This window comes from Chrysochloris asiatica, unplaced genomic scaffold (genome assembly GCF_000296735.1).
Source record: "Chrysochloris asiatica unplaced genomic scaffold, ChrAsi1.0 scaffold00049, whole genome shotgun sequence".
Lineage (NCBI taxonomy): Eukaryota > Metazoa > Chordata > Mammalia > Afrosoricida > Chrysochloridae > Chrysochloris > Chrysochloris asiatica.
The window spans coordinates 3,561,940-3,580,638 of record NW_006408567.1 but is presented as its reverse complement, the minus strand read 5'-3'; the positions used below and the strand labels follow the sequence as shown (position 1 = coordinate 3,580,638).

Sequence of the window (18,699 nt, the reverse complement as noted above, 5' to 3'; positions counted from 1 at the left end):
TATCCTGCCAATAGCTTGTTGTTGTTATCAGTTTCCATCATGTTGATTGCAACTCCTGGTGATTCCGTGTGCTTCATAGTAGGACCGCATTCCACAGGGGTTTCTAGTCTGTGAGCTTTTAAAAGCAGAGCACATGTTTTTATTCAAAGGCATTTCTCCATGGGTTAGAATCATCAATCTTTGAGCTAGTATTTGAGTGCTTAACTGTTGTACCACTCAGTGATTCTTGCCAATAGATTGTTGTTGTTGTATAATGTCAAGTCAATTCTGACTCATACCAGCCATCTTGTTGTTGTTGTTAAGTGCCATCATGTCTGTACTGACCCATAGTGACTCTCTATAGGGTTTCTGAGGAGCATCTAGTGGGTTTGAACTGCCAACCTTGCAGTTCAAACTGACGATGTGGTCTAGCATGTTATCCTGCAGCGCCACACCAGGACTCAAGCAGCCATCTAGAACAGAGTAAATCTGCCTCATAGGGTTTCCTGTGCTGTTCAATTTATTGGGGCAGATCATCAGGTCTTTTCTTCTGTGGAGATGCTGGGTGGATTCAGTACACCAACATTTCAGTTAGCAGCTAGGCACTAGCAAGTACACCACCAGGGTTCCTTTCCAATAGATTACTCTCCCTTAAACAAGCCAAATAGGTATAGCAAAGTGGTGGAGAACCTGGGTATAGGAATCAGATGGATGTGAGTTCAAATCCTGCCTATGAATAAAACTGATTAGTGTAGAACCTTTGACTAATCACTTAAATTCCACAGACCCCAGTTCTGTTATCTATAAAATGAGTTTTATCAGCCTTGAATTGAAGTCATCGATTTTTTTTTTTACACTTTAATAATCCCTTTGCCATCAAACTAATTTCTATATATGACAATCATGTGAGTAAAATGACTTATTTTAGAGATACATCTTAAATATACATGGGATTGCATAGTACTCACATATCAAAAAGTGTATTTTCTTTTAAGATATGATATCATTTTAATTCCTTAGTAAACATTAAGCATTTATGTACCAGGAAATGTGACAGCCACTAAAGGTATAAAATGAGCAATTGCTGCCTTCAAGAAACCCACATTTTTATGGAGAAACAGATATATAGAACAAAATGGTTATGGGTAACAGCATAAATGAAATGAGAGAGATTGCACAGGATAATAAGGATGAAAAGTACAAGTGTGTTCTAATCTCCTAGACAGGAAAAATGCAAACTATATTAGCTGCAATCCTCTTTCCATTCCCACCAAGAGATTCCACTGGAAATGTGAATCAGCTACAAACAATCCCTGGATTACTAAACAAGTTCTCTTCTTAAATCTGTCTTTAAACCCAATTTGTATGTAGATCAGAACAGTTCGGTATGGTTCACATCTAAGTCAATTAGTCAAATGTTTGTCTTAGTATATAGTATACCTTTTGTTCAATTAGTCAAATGTTCGTCTTAGTATATAGTATACCTTTTGTATACTTAATAATTTTAAAGAAACATTTCCAGATACAGTGAAACATCTTTAACATAATAACATGGCAATAATTATTGTTGCTATGTGCAGTGGAGTCAGTTCCTACTTGTGGTCAGCACTTCAATGCTCATCCTACAGGGCACTCCACAGCAATAAGAAAAATATTTTAATTCATTTTGCAAAGTAGTACCTGTTTGTTATTATAAACCACTGTATGTGCCTCAAATTTTTAATGTAATAGTATTTACAGGGGTTGGTTTAGAACTATGGGTTGTACTTAAGTCCGACATTCGTAAGCCAGGGGCTGCCTATAATCTGGGGGGTGGAAATGAAATTAAAAACAAAACAAAAAAAAAAGAAACCAAACCCATTGCCATGATTTTGATTCCAACTAATAGTTACTCTAAAGGAAAGAGTAGAATTGCCCCACAATGCTTCTAAGGCTGTAAATCTTTAGGGTTGCACAAAGAAAGCCTCATCTTTCTCCCACAGAATGGCTGGTAACTTTGAACTGCTAACTTTGAGGTTAGCAGCCCACTCATAACCACTACTCTATCAGAGCTCCTTAGGTAGATAAATATTGTTGTCAAGTGCTGTCAAGTCGATTCCAACCATAGTGATCTGGCATAGGGTTTCCAAGGAGCAGCTGGTAAGCTTGAACCATCAATTTTACAGTTCAAGTGACTTTGCAGTCTTGTGCATTAGCCCACAGCACCACACCAGGACCCTAATTTGATAAGTTGTTGTTGTTGTTGTTAAGTGCCATCGAGTCGGTTCCAGCCAGAACTAGATAAATACTGAGAAATAAAATCTGTTATTGAATTATTGAGTTTTAGTATCATATAAAGCAATCCTAGAGCCCTGGTGTGGTGCTGGATAAACATTGGACTGCTAACAGCAAGACTGGCAGTTCAAACCCATCAGTCATTCCTCTGAAACCTGAATTAGGGTTTCTATGAATCAGAATTGACTCGATGGCACTTATCAGCAACAACAACTCAATGTAATTGATCTTAACAATGTGCTTAACCTACGGATACTTCAAATACACGTCCTCTGGAATCAAGTCTTTGTGGCTGATCTGAATTGCTTTTATTTATTTATTTTAAGAACTCAAAACAAAGTACAGCTATGATTCCAATTTACTCTGGAGTGTGAGGTATTATTTTGGAGAGAAATAACTGTTGAATAGTGAAAATTGTTCAGCTGGAGAATAAACGGCCATTTAGATCATATAAATGTGAGCCGAGGAAGCAGGACGAGTGAACCGTCAGGGAATGAAGGTAAGCAAGGTGGAATTGAAAGTGCTGTGTGTGTTTTCCTCTGCAGACTGAAGCAGCTCTGATGTACGATGCCGTGTACATGCTGGCCATCGCCTCCCACCGGGCCTCCCAGCTGACGGTCAGCTCCTTACAGTGTCATCGACACAAGCCATGGCGCCTTGGGCCCAGATTTATGAACCTGATCAAAGAGGCAAGTTCCCTTGGGTTTAGCCCTATTTGAATTGTCCATTTGATGTGGCTCTTCCCACCTGGTTCTCTTGATGTGAAGGGAGGGGAAACCGTTGATAACCAGTCAGCTGGGACTTCAGTGGTACAAGTTTGTCTAGAAGAATTGCTAGGAGTGTTCCAGTGTGATGTTAGGGAGCTCAAAAATGTTTATTGTTAATTGCCATTTATTCAGTTCTGACTCATAGGGACCTTATGTTGAACAGTATGTTGCTAAGTCCTACACCAGGTTCATGGTCTTTGGTATGGTTGAGCCCATTGTTGTAGCTATCGTGCAAATCCATCTCACTGTGGGTTTCCCTCGTTCTTGCCGATCCTCTGTTTTGCCAAGTATGATTTCCTTTTCTAGTGATTACTCTTTCTCATATTATAACTTCAACCCTATTTTGTTTCATCTATGGCCCCAGCTAGTTCTGATCCTCTGTACATGTACAGGGGTTCATCCCATAGTCCTCTGGGTCAAGTGGAGAATTAGTCCATCACTCAAGAGTACCAGATACATCCCAAAATTCAGCCTAAAATCCCAGGGCCCTTAAGGTCTGGAGTGTAGATGACTTGATAGACAGATCTTTTTATCTTAATGATACAGTAATTTTTTTTGCTGTTTGTCAGTTAATCAGAAAATTCAATTTCCACTGAAAACCTACCAGGTATACTAAAGGATTTTTAAGCATATAGGATTTCTGACTATTGCCCTGGGATCCTGGGCTGTTTGTCATCCTTCCCTCTTCTCTGAAATAATGACTTACCTTCACAAGTCTCTGTCTTAGTTACCTTATCTTAGTTACCCAGTCCTACCATAAAAGAAACACCAAAACTTACGTTTAAAGACAGAAAATGTATTTTCTCACAGTCTGGAGGCGAAAAGTCCAAATCAGGGTAGTTCTTGTGGAAAGTCCCAGGTGTTCCTTTGTTCCTCAGTGATCCTTACCTGGCATCTGTATTCCCTCATGTGTGTGCTGTGCCTGTGGTTGTACTGCTTCTTAAAAATGTTTAAATATAACTAAAAAGGTGTTTGGTTTAGGATTTGCTGTGAGCTCGTAAAACTTCAATTGACTGGTCATAGTACATTGCATCCACAGGTTTAGGTATTTCTTTACCAACACAGAGTACCACAATTCAATCTATAATATTCCTGAGAGATACATATCCTTGAACTGTCTTTGACTACAGCTCACACCTCGGAATATGCCTGGATTTTGTGGGGACCAGCCAGGCCTAAGTATATAGCTTATTAGTGATGCTGCTCAGATATTTTCTTTATGGAATACAAAGATTTCTCTCTTAGGAAAAGAGGTAAATATTTCTCTTCTCCCTCTCTCTGTCCTGCAGAAGGTTGAGGTAAGACAAAGCCATGAAATAGCAGAATGAAATGGAATATTGTACAAGAAAAGAATGCCCATCAAGAGAGAGGGTTAAATCTTATGGAAAGATGCTTGCCTTTGGTTCTGTTTCCACTGGTCTCTTTAGGACTTGCAGACCCTCTCTCAACAGTTGACTCTACTTCCTATTGAAGACTGACTCTAGTCCACAGAGGACAGTTAAGTAACCCAGATCAGAAGCAAGGCAGTTTGCAGCTTGCAACTCTGGGACTAGGGAGTGGAAAGCAGAAAAGCAGTGATTGGGCTCATGATTTAAGGGGGTAGTCACTTACAGATATGGACCCTGCACCAACTTGACAGTGAATACTTCCTTAAATTGTGATGTCTAGGCAGTACTTTTACCTCACTCTAGTCCTGGCCCAAGGAGCTCTGGTAGCGTAGTGGTTACGAATTGGGCTGCGAACCTTAAGGCCAACAGTTCGAAACTACCAGATGCTCCGCGGGAGAAAGATGAGGCGTTCTGCTTCCGTAAAGATTTACAGCCTCGGAAACCCTGTACAGGGTCGCTGTGGGTCGAAACCGACTCGATGGCACTTAACAACAACAACAACAGTCCAGGCCCTGGAGTCCTGGTGTGGTGCTGTGGGCTAATGCTTCAAACTGCAAAGAGGTTTGAACTGAAAGGTCAGTGGTTCAAGCTCACCAGATGCTCCTTGGAAACCCTATACAGGGTCGCTATGGGTCGGAATCAACTCGATGGCATTTAACAACAACAGTCCTGGCCTGACTGCTTGGTCTTAAATGCCAGTTTTGCTGACACTTAGCAGCTATAGAACCTAGGCAAGTTACTTAAACTCACTGTTTTGCTATTTTGTCACCTGTGATATAGAGATCATAACAGCATCTACTTTATAGTATTGCTATGATGGTGGAGAATAGGGTTAACAGATGTGAAGAACAATGCCAGCACACAGAAAGAACTCAGAAATATTAGCTCTTTTCTTTTCACTGGGATAGTTCTCTAATACCAGCCTCATTCTATTTGCTGAGGATGATGCCAGAAATTTAAAGCTGGCAACAACAACAACAACAACAACAAAAGGAGTCACAAATAGGCATGAAATGAAATACTCTTTCTGACAGCTACATAAATCTGACATACTGTGCCTAATAGAAAAACATCAGGCAGCCTCCTTTTGTCCCTACAGCGATCCTGGTGATGTCCTGAATCACCATTCTGATTACCTTGATCTTTAACAAGGAAACAGCTGATTTCCTTTTATCTTATACCAGTGCAAGAAAAGGCATGTGGCCACATGAAAGCTTGGGATCAAACACTGGGTGCACCTGACATTTTGCATAAAAATGTAAAATTACCTAGTCACATTTATATATGCTTAAAGAAAGACTGATCTCCGAGATAGGATAGAACAATGAAAGCAAAACAACATTTCACATTGATACACTCCAAATTTCCCCTCCATCATTGGGGTGTGGAGGAGATGCACCAGAAACCTGTATCATCATTGTACTGGTTCTCTTCTTTGTGCCCTGAGTCACGATGCCATATGCTACCTTTAGCAGGATATAGGTATCTGCAGAGAAGATGGGATGGAGTGACCAGCAGTAATGTTGCAGCTTGTTGGAGGATTCGCACTGATGGGATTCTGAGATGAAGTAAAACATACAAAATGAAAAAAATTAGGTATTTCCTTACACTCAACACAACTTTGTCGACAGCAGGATTTATTTGATAGATAGCTATCAAGTTGATCCTGACTTATGGTGAGCTTATGTATAAAAGAACAAAATGTTGCTCGGTCTTGCATCAGACTCACAATTGCCAGGATGTTCAATTCCTTTGATTGTTGTAGCTATTGCACCAATCCATCTCCCAGAGGGTCTCTCTCACCCTTGCTGTCCCTCTACTTCACCAAAAGTAATGTCTTCTTACAGCTATTGATTTCTTCTAATGACCTGTTGAAAGCAAGTGAGTTGGATAATGTTGTGTTGTAATTCACAAGGTTTTTGCTGGCTAATTTGTAGAAGCATATCACCTAAACTTTCTTCCTCATCGATCATAGTCTGGAAGCTCTACTGACACCTGTTCACTATGGGTGAACCTGTTGGTGTTTGAAATCCCAAGAGGATTTATTAGAAAATTTCAAACAGTTCTTTCTTTTAGTAATTGCCAAATCTCAAAGGATTAAAAATTCAAATGATGTAAAGGAGCAAGTCAGCAAGTTGAATTTATGGAGTGAAGATCACATTCATCATAGGAGGTAAACTTCCCAAGCATAGAGATAGTTGTGTATGTACTAATCACTGATAACTCCACATATCATTCAGAATCAGTAACCCTTGCAGATATGCCTTTCAAACTGATTTTTAGTAGACTGACTAAAAAGAAGGGTAAAATTAAAGACCATTTTTTAATATAACATGAGCGAGCTTCAAAAAGTTCATGGAAAATTTCTGTTTTCTTTTAATTCCATTTTTCCATGAACTTCCTGAAACTTCCTCATAGAGTGGACAGATTACCCCTGTAGGCATTTGCTAAGTAAATGCTTATTACTCTATGCCATTGAGTTGAGTTTCTATTCCATAGAAACAATGGGGGGAGGTTGAATCATCAAGGTTAAGGTTACCAGTCAAAGCCAGCCAGTTGTACCTCCCAAGGATCACCAAATGGTTATTATTGTTGTTAAGTGCCCTGTAGTCAGTTCTGTCTCATAGTGACCCTGTGTAGTATTTCTAAGGAGTGGCTGTTGGATTTTAACAGCCAACCTGTGGTCAGCAGTCCAGTGTTTATCCTATAGTGCAAGACCAGGATTCCCAAAATCCTTATTGTTGTTGTTAATTGTTGTCAACTGAGTTCCAACTTATAGCAAAATCTCACATTTAAAAGTATTACTGGGATTTCATTATGAAAGTAACATTAAGTTGTCACTATAGGGATGTTGGTAGGTATTAGGTGCCATAGAGTTGGTTCTGAGTTATGGAGACATAGTACAACAGAACAAAACACTACCCAGTCATACACCATCCTTACAATATGGATTAGGTTTGAGTCCATTGTTGCAGCCACTGTGTCAATCCATCAATTGAGGGTCTTCCTCCTGTTTGATGACCCTCTACTTTACCAAGCATGATGTCCTTTTCTAGGGACTGGTTCCTCCTGATAACATGCCCAACAAATGTGAGATGAAGTCTCACCATCCTCACTTCTAAGGAGCATCTAAGCTGTACTTTCAAGATAGATTTGTTTATTCTTCTGGAAATTTGTGGTACTTTGAGTATTCTTTGCCAATACCATACTTATGATGTATCAATTCTTCTCGGATTTCCCTATTAATTATCCTGCTTTCATATACATATAAACCTATTGAAAATACCATGGGTTGGGTAAGGTGCTCCTTGGTCCTCAAGTGACGTCTTTGCTCTTAAACACTTTAAAGGGTTCTTTTTACAGTAGATTTGCCAAATGAAATACCTCATTTGATTTATTGACAGCTGCTTCCATGAACATTGATTGTGAATCCAAATAAAATGAAATCTTTGGCAACTTCAATCTTTTCTACTGCTATCATCATGTTGTCTACTGGTCCAATTAAGATGATTTTTGTTTTATTTATATTGAGTTGTAACCCATTCAGAAGGCTGTAGTCTTTGATCTTCATCATCAAGTATCACAAGTCCTCTTTGCTTCCAGCAAGCAAGGCTGTGTCATCTGCAGATTGTTAATTAGCCTTTCTCCAATTCTGATATCCCAGTCTTAGTCACTTAGTCCAGCTTCTCAGATATTTTGCTCAGGATACAGATTGAATAAATACAGTAAAAGGATACAAAACTGGTGCAAATTACCTGATTTTAAATTGAGCAGTATCCCTGTATTCTGTACATAGACCTCACCTTGGTCTATGTAAAGGTTCCACGTGAGCACAGTTAAGTGTTGTGGATTTCCCATTCTTGACAATGTTAGTCATAGTTTGTTTTATTCTAGTCAAATGCTTTTTCACGGTCAATAAACCTTCTTGTTGTTGTCATTTTAAGGTACCATCAAGTTGGTACTGACTCATAGCAACCCTATGAACAACACAAAGAAAAATTGCCCAGTCTTGGGCCAACCTCACAATTATTGCCACTCTTGAGCCCATTCATGATGCCACTTTGCCAATCCATCTCGCTGGGGTCTTCCTCTTTTTATTGGACCCTCCACCTTACCAAACATGATGCTCTTTTCCAATGACTGGTCCCACCTGAAAATGTGTCAAGTATGAGACTTGAAGTCTGGCTGTTCTGGCTTCCAAGGAGCACTTGGGCTGCACTTCGTCCAATACAGATCTATTTGTTCTTTTAGCAGCTCATGGCACTTTCAATATTCTCCTCCAACACCATAACTCAAATGCCTCAATTCTTCTTTGATCATCCTAATTCACTGTCCAACTTTTGCAAGCATATGTTGCTGTTGTTGTTGTTAGGTGCCATCAAGTTGGTACTAACTTATAGCAATCCTATCTACAACAGAACAAAACACTGCATGGTCACGGGCCACACATGTTTGAGCCCATTAATGCTGCCACTTTGCCAATCCATCTCGCTGGGTGTCTTCTTTTTCTCTGACCCTCCATCTTACCAAACATGATATCCTTCTCCAGTGACTAGTCCCTCTTGACAAAATGTCTGAAGTATGAGAGATGAGGTTTGGCCATCCTGGCCTCCAAGGATCACTCTGACTGTACTTCTTCCAACACTGATCTGTTTATTCTCCTCCAACACCATAACTCAAAAGCATCAATTCTTCTATGGTCTTCCTTATTCACTGTCCAGCTTTCACATGGATATGAGGTTATTGAAAATATCATGACTTGGGTCAGGCGCACCTTAGTCTTCAAGCTGACATCTTTAAAAAGGTCTTGTGCAGCAGATTTGCCTAATGCAATATGTCGTTTGATTTCTTGGCTGCTGCTTCCATGAGTGTTGATAGTTGATCCAAGAATGAAGTCCTTGATGAGGTCAATTTTTATCCATTGATAAGAATGTTGTCTATTGGTCCAGTGGTAAGGATTTTTGTTTTCTTTACTTTTGTTTTCTTTACTACCGAAGGTTGTGCTCTTTGATCTTCATCAGTAATTATTTTAAGTCTTCTTCAATTTAAGCAAGCAAGATTGTATTATCTGCATATCACAAGTTGTTAGTGAGTCTTCCTCCAATCCTGATGCCATGTTTTTCTTCATATAACCCAGCTTCTTGTATTATTTGCTCAGCATACTTGTTGAATAAGTATGGTGAAAGAATACAACTGTGTCACATACCTTTCTTCCTTTTAAACCATTCATGTTCTGTTCAAACAACTGCCTCTTGGTCTATGTACAGATTTCTTATGAGCACAATTAAATATTCTGGAATACTCATACTTGTGGTTCAAAATCCAATGCTTATACTGCACTCCCAGGTTGCTCATAAAATCCATCAGTATTGCAAGTTGAGGATTGAATGTTTTCTTCAGTTCTTTTAGCTTGAGAAATGCCAAGTGTGTTCCTCCCTTTTGGCTTTCTACCTCCAGGTCTTTGCATATTTCAATATAATACATTTCATTTGTCTTCTTATACTGTCCTTTGAAAATTTGTATTCAGCTCTTTCACTTCATGATGTCTTCTATTCACTTTAGCTACGCTATATTTAAGAGCAAGTTTTAAAGTCTCTTTAGGCATTCAATTTGGCCTTTTCTTTCTTCCCTGTCTTTTTAATGACCTTTTTCTTTCTTCATATATGATGTTTTGTTGTTGTTGTTTTTCTGTCATCTCATAACTAGCCTGGTCTTCAGTTATTAGTGGTCAATTTTTCAAATTTGTTATTGAAACACAGTGCTGAGAAATGGAGGCACTCTGGTTTTAGCTTAGCCTAAAATACAATGAAATCCAAGCAGCCATCTTAGAGCAGCAGCTATATAATTTGACTCCCTCCCTAGTTATTCTATAATTAATCACTCTTTTTCAATCTTGAAAGCAGAACTTGTTGCCCAAATAGGGACACAACTCTCCTCCTTGGAACAAAGGCAAAGTCAACAAACAGGAATCATTGAAACCATCACTATGTTCACAACTGACCACCGTAACTACTGGTGTAGTCACCCAAAACAGTGCCTGACCACAAGTTCTATGATCTTGATGTTCTTCCCTCTTAAAAGCTCCTAGCTGCCATCCTATCAGAAAGGTAGACCTGAAAGATAACCAACTCCCCTGGAGTCCTGGGTATTGATAATAAATTATTTGTTCTTTGCTTTGAACCCTATATCTGAGCATTGACTTTAGCAGCAACAGGTGACTAAAACCTTCTTTGCAGTTACATTCTTGAGATGGTCTCAAAATTCAGGTTTGATATACTCATGGTTGTATTTTGGCTGTTGTGGACTTGTTTTAATTTCCTGCAGCTTCAATGTAAATTTACATAGGAGAAATTGAGCCCACAATTGGGCTCCTGTCCTAGTTTTGGCTCATGATATTGAGCTTCTTCATTGTCTTTTCCCACAGATGTAGTCAGTTTGATTTCTGTGTATTCCATCTAGTGAGGCCCGTGTATAGAGTCCTCATTTATGTTGTTGAAAATGTCTTTGCAATGAAGAAGTCACTGATCTTGCAAAAATCTATCATTTTATTTCCAGTTTTGTTTCAACACCATATTTTTCAACTATTTGTACTTCTTCCTCTTTGTTTCCAATATTTGCATTCCAGTCACCAGTAAATATGAAAGCATCTTGATGTTGTGGTTCTTGTTATTGTTAGGTGCCTTGGAGTCCATATCAACTTATAGTGATCCTTTGCACAACAGAACAAAACACAGCCTGGTCCTAAGCCAGCCTCACAATAGTTGCTACGTTTAAGCACAATGCTGCTGCCACTGTACCAGTCCATCTCATTGGGGGTCTTCCACTTTTTTTCTCTGATCCTCCACTTTGTTGTTGTTGTTGTTATGTGCTGTGGAGTCTGTTCCAACTCATAGTGACCTTGTACAGGATTTCTGAGGCTGTAAATCTTTACAGGTGCAGAAAGCCTCATCTTTCTCCTGCGCAACAGCTGGTAGTTTTTAACTGCTGACCATAAGATTAGCAGCCCTATTCATAACCACTACGCTACCAGAGCTCTGACCTTTACCAAACATGATCTCCTTCTCCAGGGACTTGTCCCTCCTGATAATATAGCCAAAGTACGAGACATGAAGTCTGGTCATCCTGGTTTCCAAGGAGCATTCTGGCTGTACTTCTTCCAATGCATTTTGGTTTTCATAGAATTATTTAATTTTTTCATCACTGGCTTTAGTGGTTGGTACATAAATTTGAATAATAATTGTATTAATTTGTCTTCCTTATAACCATGTATATATTATCCTATTACAGACAGCATTGCACTTCAAGGTAGGTCTTGAAATGTTCTTTTGACAATGAGTATGACACCTTTCCTCTAGAAATTCCGCTATAGGGATACTATCCCCCCAAAAAAAGAGAGTCAAATATGTGGTTATTAATTCATGTGTAGCCATGAGCTACTTGTCAGTGGAGGTTTACATGTTGTTATGATGTTGAACAATGGAGCTTCCAAACTAAGACAGACTAGGAGGAAATACCTGGTTATCTACTTTCAAAAAATTAACTAATGGAAACTCCATGGATCACATTGGTTTGATCCCTTTATGTATGAGGGATCTCTTTGGCCATGATCAGTGGCCAACTTGATGCCAGCTAATTACAACACCCATTACATGGCAGATTCTGTAAATCTGGCATAACAGTAGTGTCTACTTTGAAAGATAGCTTTCAGGAAGAAATGAGTCAGTGTTCAGAGTGCATTAAGTATAGTGACTAGCATAGAGTAAGCACTGTGGGCTTTCTATTATTATTATTATTTTTTTTGTTGTTATTATTATTGCTGTCATCATCATTATCATTGGAACCTGGTGTGGTGCTGCAGGATAAGCAGTCCACCCCAAAGTCAGTTTGAACCACAAGTTGATGTTCAAACTCACCAGCCACTACTCAGAAACTCTATACGAGGTTGCTATGGATCAGAACCAACTTAAATTGCACTTAATAAAAACAATAGAAAGATGAAGTAGTCCATGTTCACCAAATGCAGGTAGAACATAGCAATGGAAAGGCAGGAAGTCTCATGCAGATATGCATGGAGCATGCAAGTGGCCAACTGCAATGATGTCCAGGAATTAGAAAATGTTCAACCATTTGCTATACATACCATTGTTTAGTAGGAACCTAAAGACAGTAGGCAATGACCAAGCATGCTGAATTACAAGAACACCCTGGTAAACCACAACTCACATCAGTAACAGAAACAGTAGCTGAATGTATGGATGAGAAAGCTTAAATTTGTCTTTCCTGCCATCAGAATTACTCTGGATCCAGGACAAGTTCCAATTGACTCTGGGGAAATCAGTGGGAGCAGCTGAAGAGGGAACAAGTGCATTGAAGCATTTGAGGATAAAAAGGTCTCTAATCACAGGTACTTGGATGAGTGGTGAACTGTGGATCCAGGAAAGCGAATCAGAGATTTTAGGTTAAATCAGTAGTTCTTAATTTTGTTCTGGGTCACAGACCTTATATTAAAACTGGTTCAAACCCTGGATCCATTTTCCCCTCAACTGCACACCAATTTTCTGCAATTTGAGACTGCAATCTCAGTCTTAGTGAAACCCTGGGTTTGCTGAAATTCACATTAAGGATGCTTTGGTTAAGATTGTTCCATTATGTTGAATAAAACAAAAGAAAACCAAAAAGAGCAAACCCATTGCTGTTGAGTTGATTCCAATTCACGGCCATCCCTTGTGTTAAGTAGAAAATGTGATGTACTTCAGGGACATCTTGACTGTAGTCGTTCTTTAAAAAACTTATATACATTGTTGTTAAGTACAGTTGAGTCAGTTACAACTTATAGTAACCCTCTTTAGGGTTTCCAATGCTTTAGATCTTTGCAGGACCAGAAAACAACAACAAAAAGCAACTATTATGGAGTAAATTACTATACTACTCATTGGGACTGTATGTTACAGTAGAGGTGTATTCCACCACAGGGCTTCCAATGACTGTTTTTAAGACCCCAGATGACACTCAACAAACTAGGATGTGTCACATCAGGACTTTATGAACTATGTTATACCAATTCTGCTAAAGGCCCCCTGAAACTATAGACCTTAGCCTTTAAATCCAGTAACTCAGTTTCCAGAGGTGTTTGGGTATGTCCAAGAAGTTTCAATAACTATGGCTCCTATATATATGAAGGTACAAGGAGCATATATAAGTGTGTATATACTGTTATCTACACCTTCACATAAAATCAGGAAAGGTCTACATCAGGGTTGTATCCTTCCATCATAGATATTCAATCTGCATGTTGAGCAAATAATCTGAGAAACTGGATTATATGAAGAAGAACCTGACATCAGGATTGTAGGAAGGCTCATTAGAGATCTGCAATATGCAGATAATACAACTTTGCTTGCTAGAATTGAAGAGGATTTGAGGTACTTAGACACTTACTGATGAAAATCAAAGCATACAATCTTCAGTGGATTACAACTCAAGGTAATGAAAGCAAAATCCTCACAATTGGATCAATAAAAAAGCATCATAAAAAGAGAAAAGACTGACATTGTCAAAGAGAGAGAGAGAGAGAGAGCGAGAGAGAGCACTCTGGCACTCTGGTAGCATAGTGGTTATGAATCGGGCTGCGAACTTTAAGGTCAGCAGTTCAAAACTACCAGTTGTTCCGCAGGACAAAGATGAGGCTTTCTGCTCCTGTAAAGATTCTCAGCCTCAGAAACCCTGTTACAGGGTCGCTATGAGTTGGAACCGACTCCACAGCACATAACAACAAATATATATATATATAGTTTTGTTGAGTCAGTTGTTGTTGCTAAGTGCTGTTGAGTCAGTTCTAACCCACAGTGACCTTGTATAGGATTTCCATGGAGCAGCTGTTAAAGTTTGAACCACCAACCTTGGTAATCTTCCTCTTTTTCTCTGACCCTCCACCTTATTAAACATGATATCCTTCTCCAGTGACCAGTCCCTCCTGACAATATGTACAAAGTATGAGAGACGAAGTTTGGCCATCCTGGCCTCGAAGGAGCACTCTGGCTGCACTTCTTCCAACACAGATCTGTTAGTTCTTTTCACAGCCCATGGAACTTTCAATATTCTCTTCCATCACCCTAACTCAAAAGCATCAGTTCTTCTATGGTCTTCTTGTGCATCAGATTTACCTAATGCAATATGTCATTTGAGTTCTTGACTGTTGCTTCCATGAGTGTTGATAGTTGATCCAAGAAGAATGAAATCCTTGACAACTTCAATCTTTTCTCCATTGATAAAAATGTTGTTTATTGGTCCAGTGGTGAGGATTTTTTTTTTTTTTTTTTTTTTTTTTTTTTTACATTGAGATGCAATCCATACTGAAGGCTGTGCTCTTTGATCGTCATTAGTAAATATTTTAAGTCTTCTTCACTTTCAGCAAGTAAGGTTGTATCATCTTCATATCACAGGTTGCTAATGAGTCTTCCTCCAATCCTGATGCCATGTTTTTCTTCATATTACTGAGCTTCTCAGATTATTTGAAGCATACAGGTTGAATAAGTATGGTGAAAGAATACAACTCTGCCACACACCTTTTTCTTCACTTTAAAACATTCAGTGTTCCAATGTTTTGTTCGAACAACTACCTCTTGGTCCATGTACAGATTCCTCATGAGCACAATTAAGTGTTCCAGAATACACATACTTCACATTGTTGTCCATAGCTTGTTATGATCCACAAAATCAAAAGCCAATAAATCATAGTCAATAAAACACAGGTAAACATCTTTGTAATGTTCTCTGCTTTTAGTCAAGATCCATTGGATATTAGCAATGATACCCCTTGTTCCATGGCCTCTTCTGAATCCTGCTTGAACCTCTGGAAGTTCTCTGTCAATGTATGCTTGCAGCCATTTCTGTATTACCTTTGTTTTTTTATCAGTGCCAATCATGTTGGGGTGAGATGACATGTCACTGCTGTTTTGATTTACATCTCCAATGGCTAATGACTGTGTGCATCTCTAATATGTTTGTTAGCTGCAGGAATGTTTTCTTTGGAGAAGTGTCTGTTCATGTCTTCTGCCCATTTTTGATAGGACTGTTTGTCTGTTCTTGAGGTGTTCAGCTTTTCTACAGATTTTAGAGATTAGAACCCTGTCAGATATGTCATCGTCCCCAATTTTTCTTCTTAGTCTGTAAGTTCTCTTTTTACTCTTTTGGCATTGTCTTCTTTTTTAAAACATTTTTATTGTGAATTGAGTGAAATTTTACTGGGCAGATCATCAGTTTTACATTCAACAAATCATACACCTTGCTTCATTACAATGTTTATAATCCCCTCCATGTACCATCAGTTAACAGTATTTTTCTCTATTCATTTTAGTTCTTTTATTTTGTTTTAAACACTTGTTGTTGTTGTTGTTATGTGCCATGGAGTTGGTTCCAACTCATAGCGACCCTGTACAGGGTTTCTAAGGCTGTAAATCTTTATGGGAGCAGAAAGCCTCATCTTTCTCCCGTGGAACAGCTGGTAGTTTCGAACTGCTGACCTGAAGGTTCACAGCCCGATTCTTAACCACTACGCTACCAGAGCTCCTTTTTAAACACTTAGGCATATATTTAATGCTTAGGCATATATAATAATTTATACAACCAAAGGGCACATTCTGCAAGTCTGCATCCTGGCCACCAGCTCTCAATCCCTCTCTTCCCATGAATCTGAGTGCTCAGCTTCTCCCTCTCTCCATGTCCCCATCTCTGCCTCCATATCTGGTGTCCCTGCTTCTCTGGGCAACGTCTCACATTCTGTTTGTGCTCTTATCCCTTGATGGTCCTAGGGTCCTCTGTTTCTGGACTGTAATATTAACTACTCCCCCATTTTTGTTAAAAAAGTTCTTTTACAATTGTAACAGTTTCAATTACTCATGATAAGTATTATTCACTATTGAATCATAAGAATCTTATCCCCATCTCTTTTTACCAGACCCATCTAGACAAGATGAAAACAATAGTATTATCATTTTTAATATATATATATAGTGAATTGGGTGAAGATTTACATAGCAGATAATTTTCCATTCAAATTTTATACACATTTTGTTTCATGTTGTTGATTGCAATCCCTCCAATGTAAAATCACTTATCCCACTTTATCCATGGGATTCATGTTTCCATCCCACCTTCTTTTCTAGTATTTCTGAACTTTGTTCTTAGGGAAACTATACTGCCCTGCTGATTTCAAATGACTGATAGTATTAAGCCATTTTCAAATGGCTGATAATATTTACCTCCTTGGTGTTTTTGTTCCCTGTATAAAATTGGCTATTGTTTGACAGAACATTGAGACATAGGGGTGAGTTCATTTTCAGACCTGAAGGGTGACCACGGGTCATAGCCTTAGGAGTCTTATCAGTATCTATTTGACCAGTAAGCCTGGTCTATTTTATGATTTTAAGTTTTAGTCCATGTTTCTCTCCTTTCTATCCAGGACTTTCTAATATGATCCCCTTCAGAGCAGTTGGTATTGGTAGAGGGTTATCATCTAGTCCTTCTGGCCACAAGGTCAAAGATACTGATGTCCACATGGTCAGTTAGTCCATTGGACTAATTGTTTTCATGTATCTTCTATTTTCATCAATCTTCTTTCCTTCAGACAAGGAGAGACCAGTGGTTTCAACTCAGATAGATTTTCATGAGCTTTTAGGAATCCAGTCACTATTTACCAGAGTAAGATCTAGAACATTGTCTTCGTAGAGTATGTAATACCAATTGACCTTGGTATCCCTGGAGACTATGGTCCTGAGATCCTATGTTCAGCAACATATTCCCTCAAGGTGTTTGATTATGTCTAAAAACTTTTCATAACTTTTCTCACTTTATGATCTACCACATTAATGAAAAATCAATGCTTGCAGTAAGTGAAAATAACAATGTACATGTACCGTCTATCAAACCTACAGATCTTTGTGGTTATACGTCTACTCTCCATCCCACACCTTTCATATCTATCCATGCAGCTCCTCTTTGGTGCTTCATTCAGTCAATGGATAGTCTTTTCTTGGGACATAAACTCAATTATCTTTGTGTCCTCAGAGCACTTTGACATCTATGGAAAACATATAAATGATGCTGGTTAGACTGAACCCCGGAGGATAAAATGTACCAAACTGAATAAAAAATTACTGAACTATATTTATTTTAAAATTGTATAAATAGTTCCTAATTGATCTGTTCCAAAAGAAATTTACCACATAAGATAGAATTATTTTTCAAAATGTCAATGTATATATGATATCATTGAGAGCCATATAAAATATGGGCAGCTTTCTACCATTGTTTTGCTAGGAAAATGTAATTTATTTATTCTATTTTTATGGGATTAAGAGTATAAATTTGAATGTGTTTAAATTTCAACTTTGGAAAATCAAAGTGTAAAAGATAAAATTCTCCACTGAAGCACCTACACTTGCTTTGATATTTATTTGGACTTTTTCTCAGTAAATCAGTACTGTGTTGTTTTTTTATTTTTTGTTTTCCCTATGGGATCAGGGTGAAAATAACAGAATTTAAAATACGCAAAATCCCTAGAGAAACATAAGTTCTGACACATTTTTGTCCTACTGTGACTCCACTGAGTAGCATTTCCCAATATTGCAAGCCATTTTATTTTGATTGCCAGGACAAGCTGTCTCTTGGATTAATTAGATGACATTGGATCTAGCAAGAAACACAGTCATATTTTGACTGCGGAAAGATGTCCATCCATATTGCTCATTATATACCTTTAAAAAACATTGTCTGAATTAGAACTCTTTCTTCTTTGGCGGCAGCAGATAGTTTATATTATACAAAAGAAAACCATTTATCCAAGATTTAAAACAGCCAAATGTAAAGGAAGAATACATTGACCAGGTCCTTCCTTTTGGCTCCCTGTGAAATTCTATACAGAGAAATTCAATTATCTCCTAAAGTTTTGTAAGTAACAGATTTAACCAATTATATTCTATCATATGATGCTGAATCACTTGTCTTTGGAATATTTGATCAGTAACAAGGAGAGAAATCACCTGTCAGAAATGTTGAAAGAAGGGGTCAACAAAGATGGGATATTCTGCCAAACTTTCCTTAGTATATGATCATAAATAATACTTGTATTTATAAGGTAATATTCAGACACTCTTTTCAATTATGCTCCTCTTCCTATTTAGCTACTAGCATCCTAATTACTGCCTCACACATATTTAAGAATTTTCCATATATGATATTTGTACACATACATATGTATGTGTACACATCCTAAGGTGCATCTGATCCAATCC

The 18,699-nt window shown here is 38.3% G+C and overlaps 1 protein-coding gene across 1 annotated transcript in view; it reads left to right on the top strand.

Moving 5' to 3' along the window:
- Positions 1 to 18,699, top strand: part of GRIK1 (glutamate receptor, ionotropic, kainate 1) — an 828,690-nt gene that overhangs the window by 636,168 nt on the left and 173,823 nt on the right. Inside the window, exon 7 of the mRNA XM_006862518.1 lies at positions 2,799 to 2,942. Coding sequence (XP_006862580.1) covers positions 2,799 to 2,942 — 144 coding nt within the window. The remainder of the gene's footprint in view (positions 1 to 2,798; positions 2,943 to 18,699) is intronic.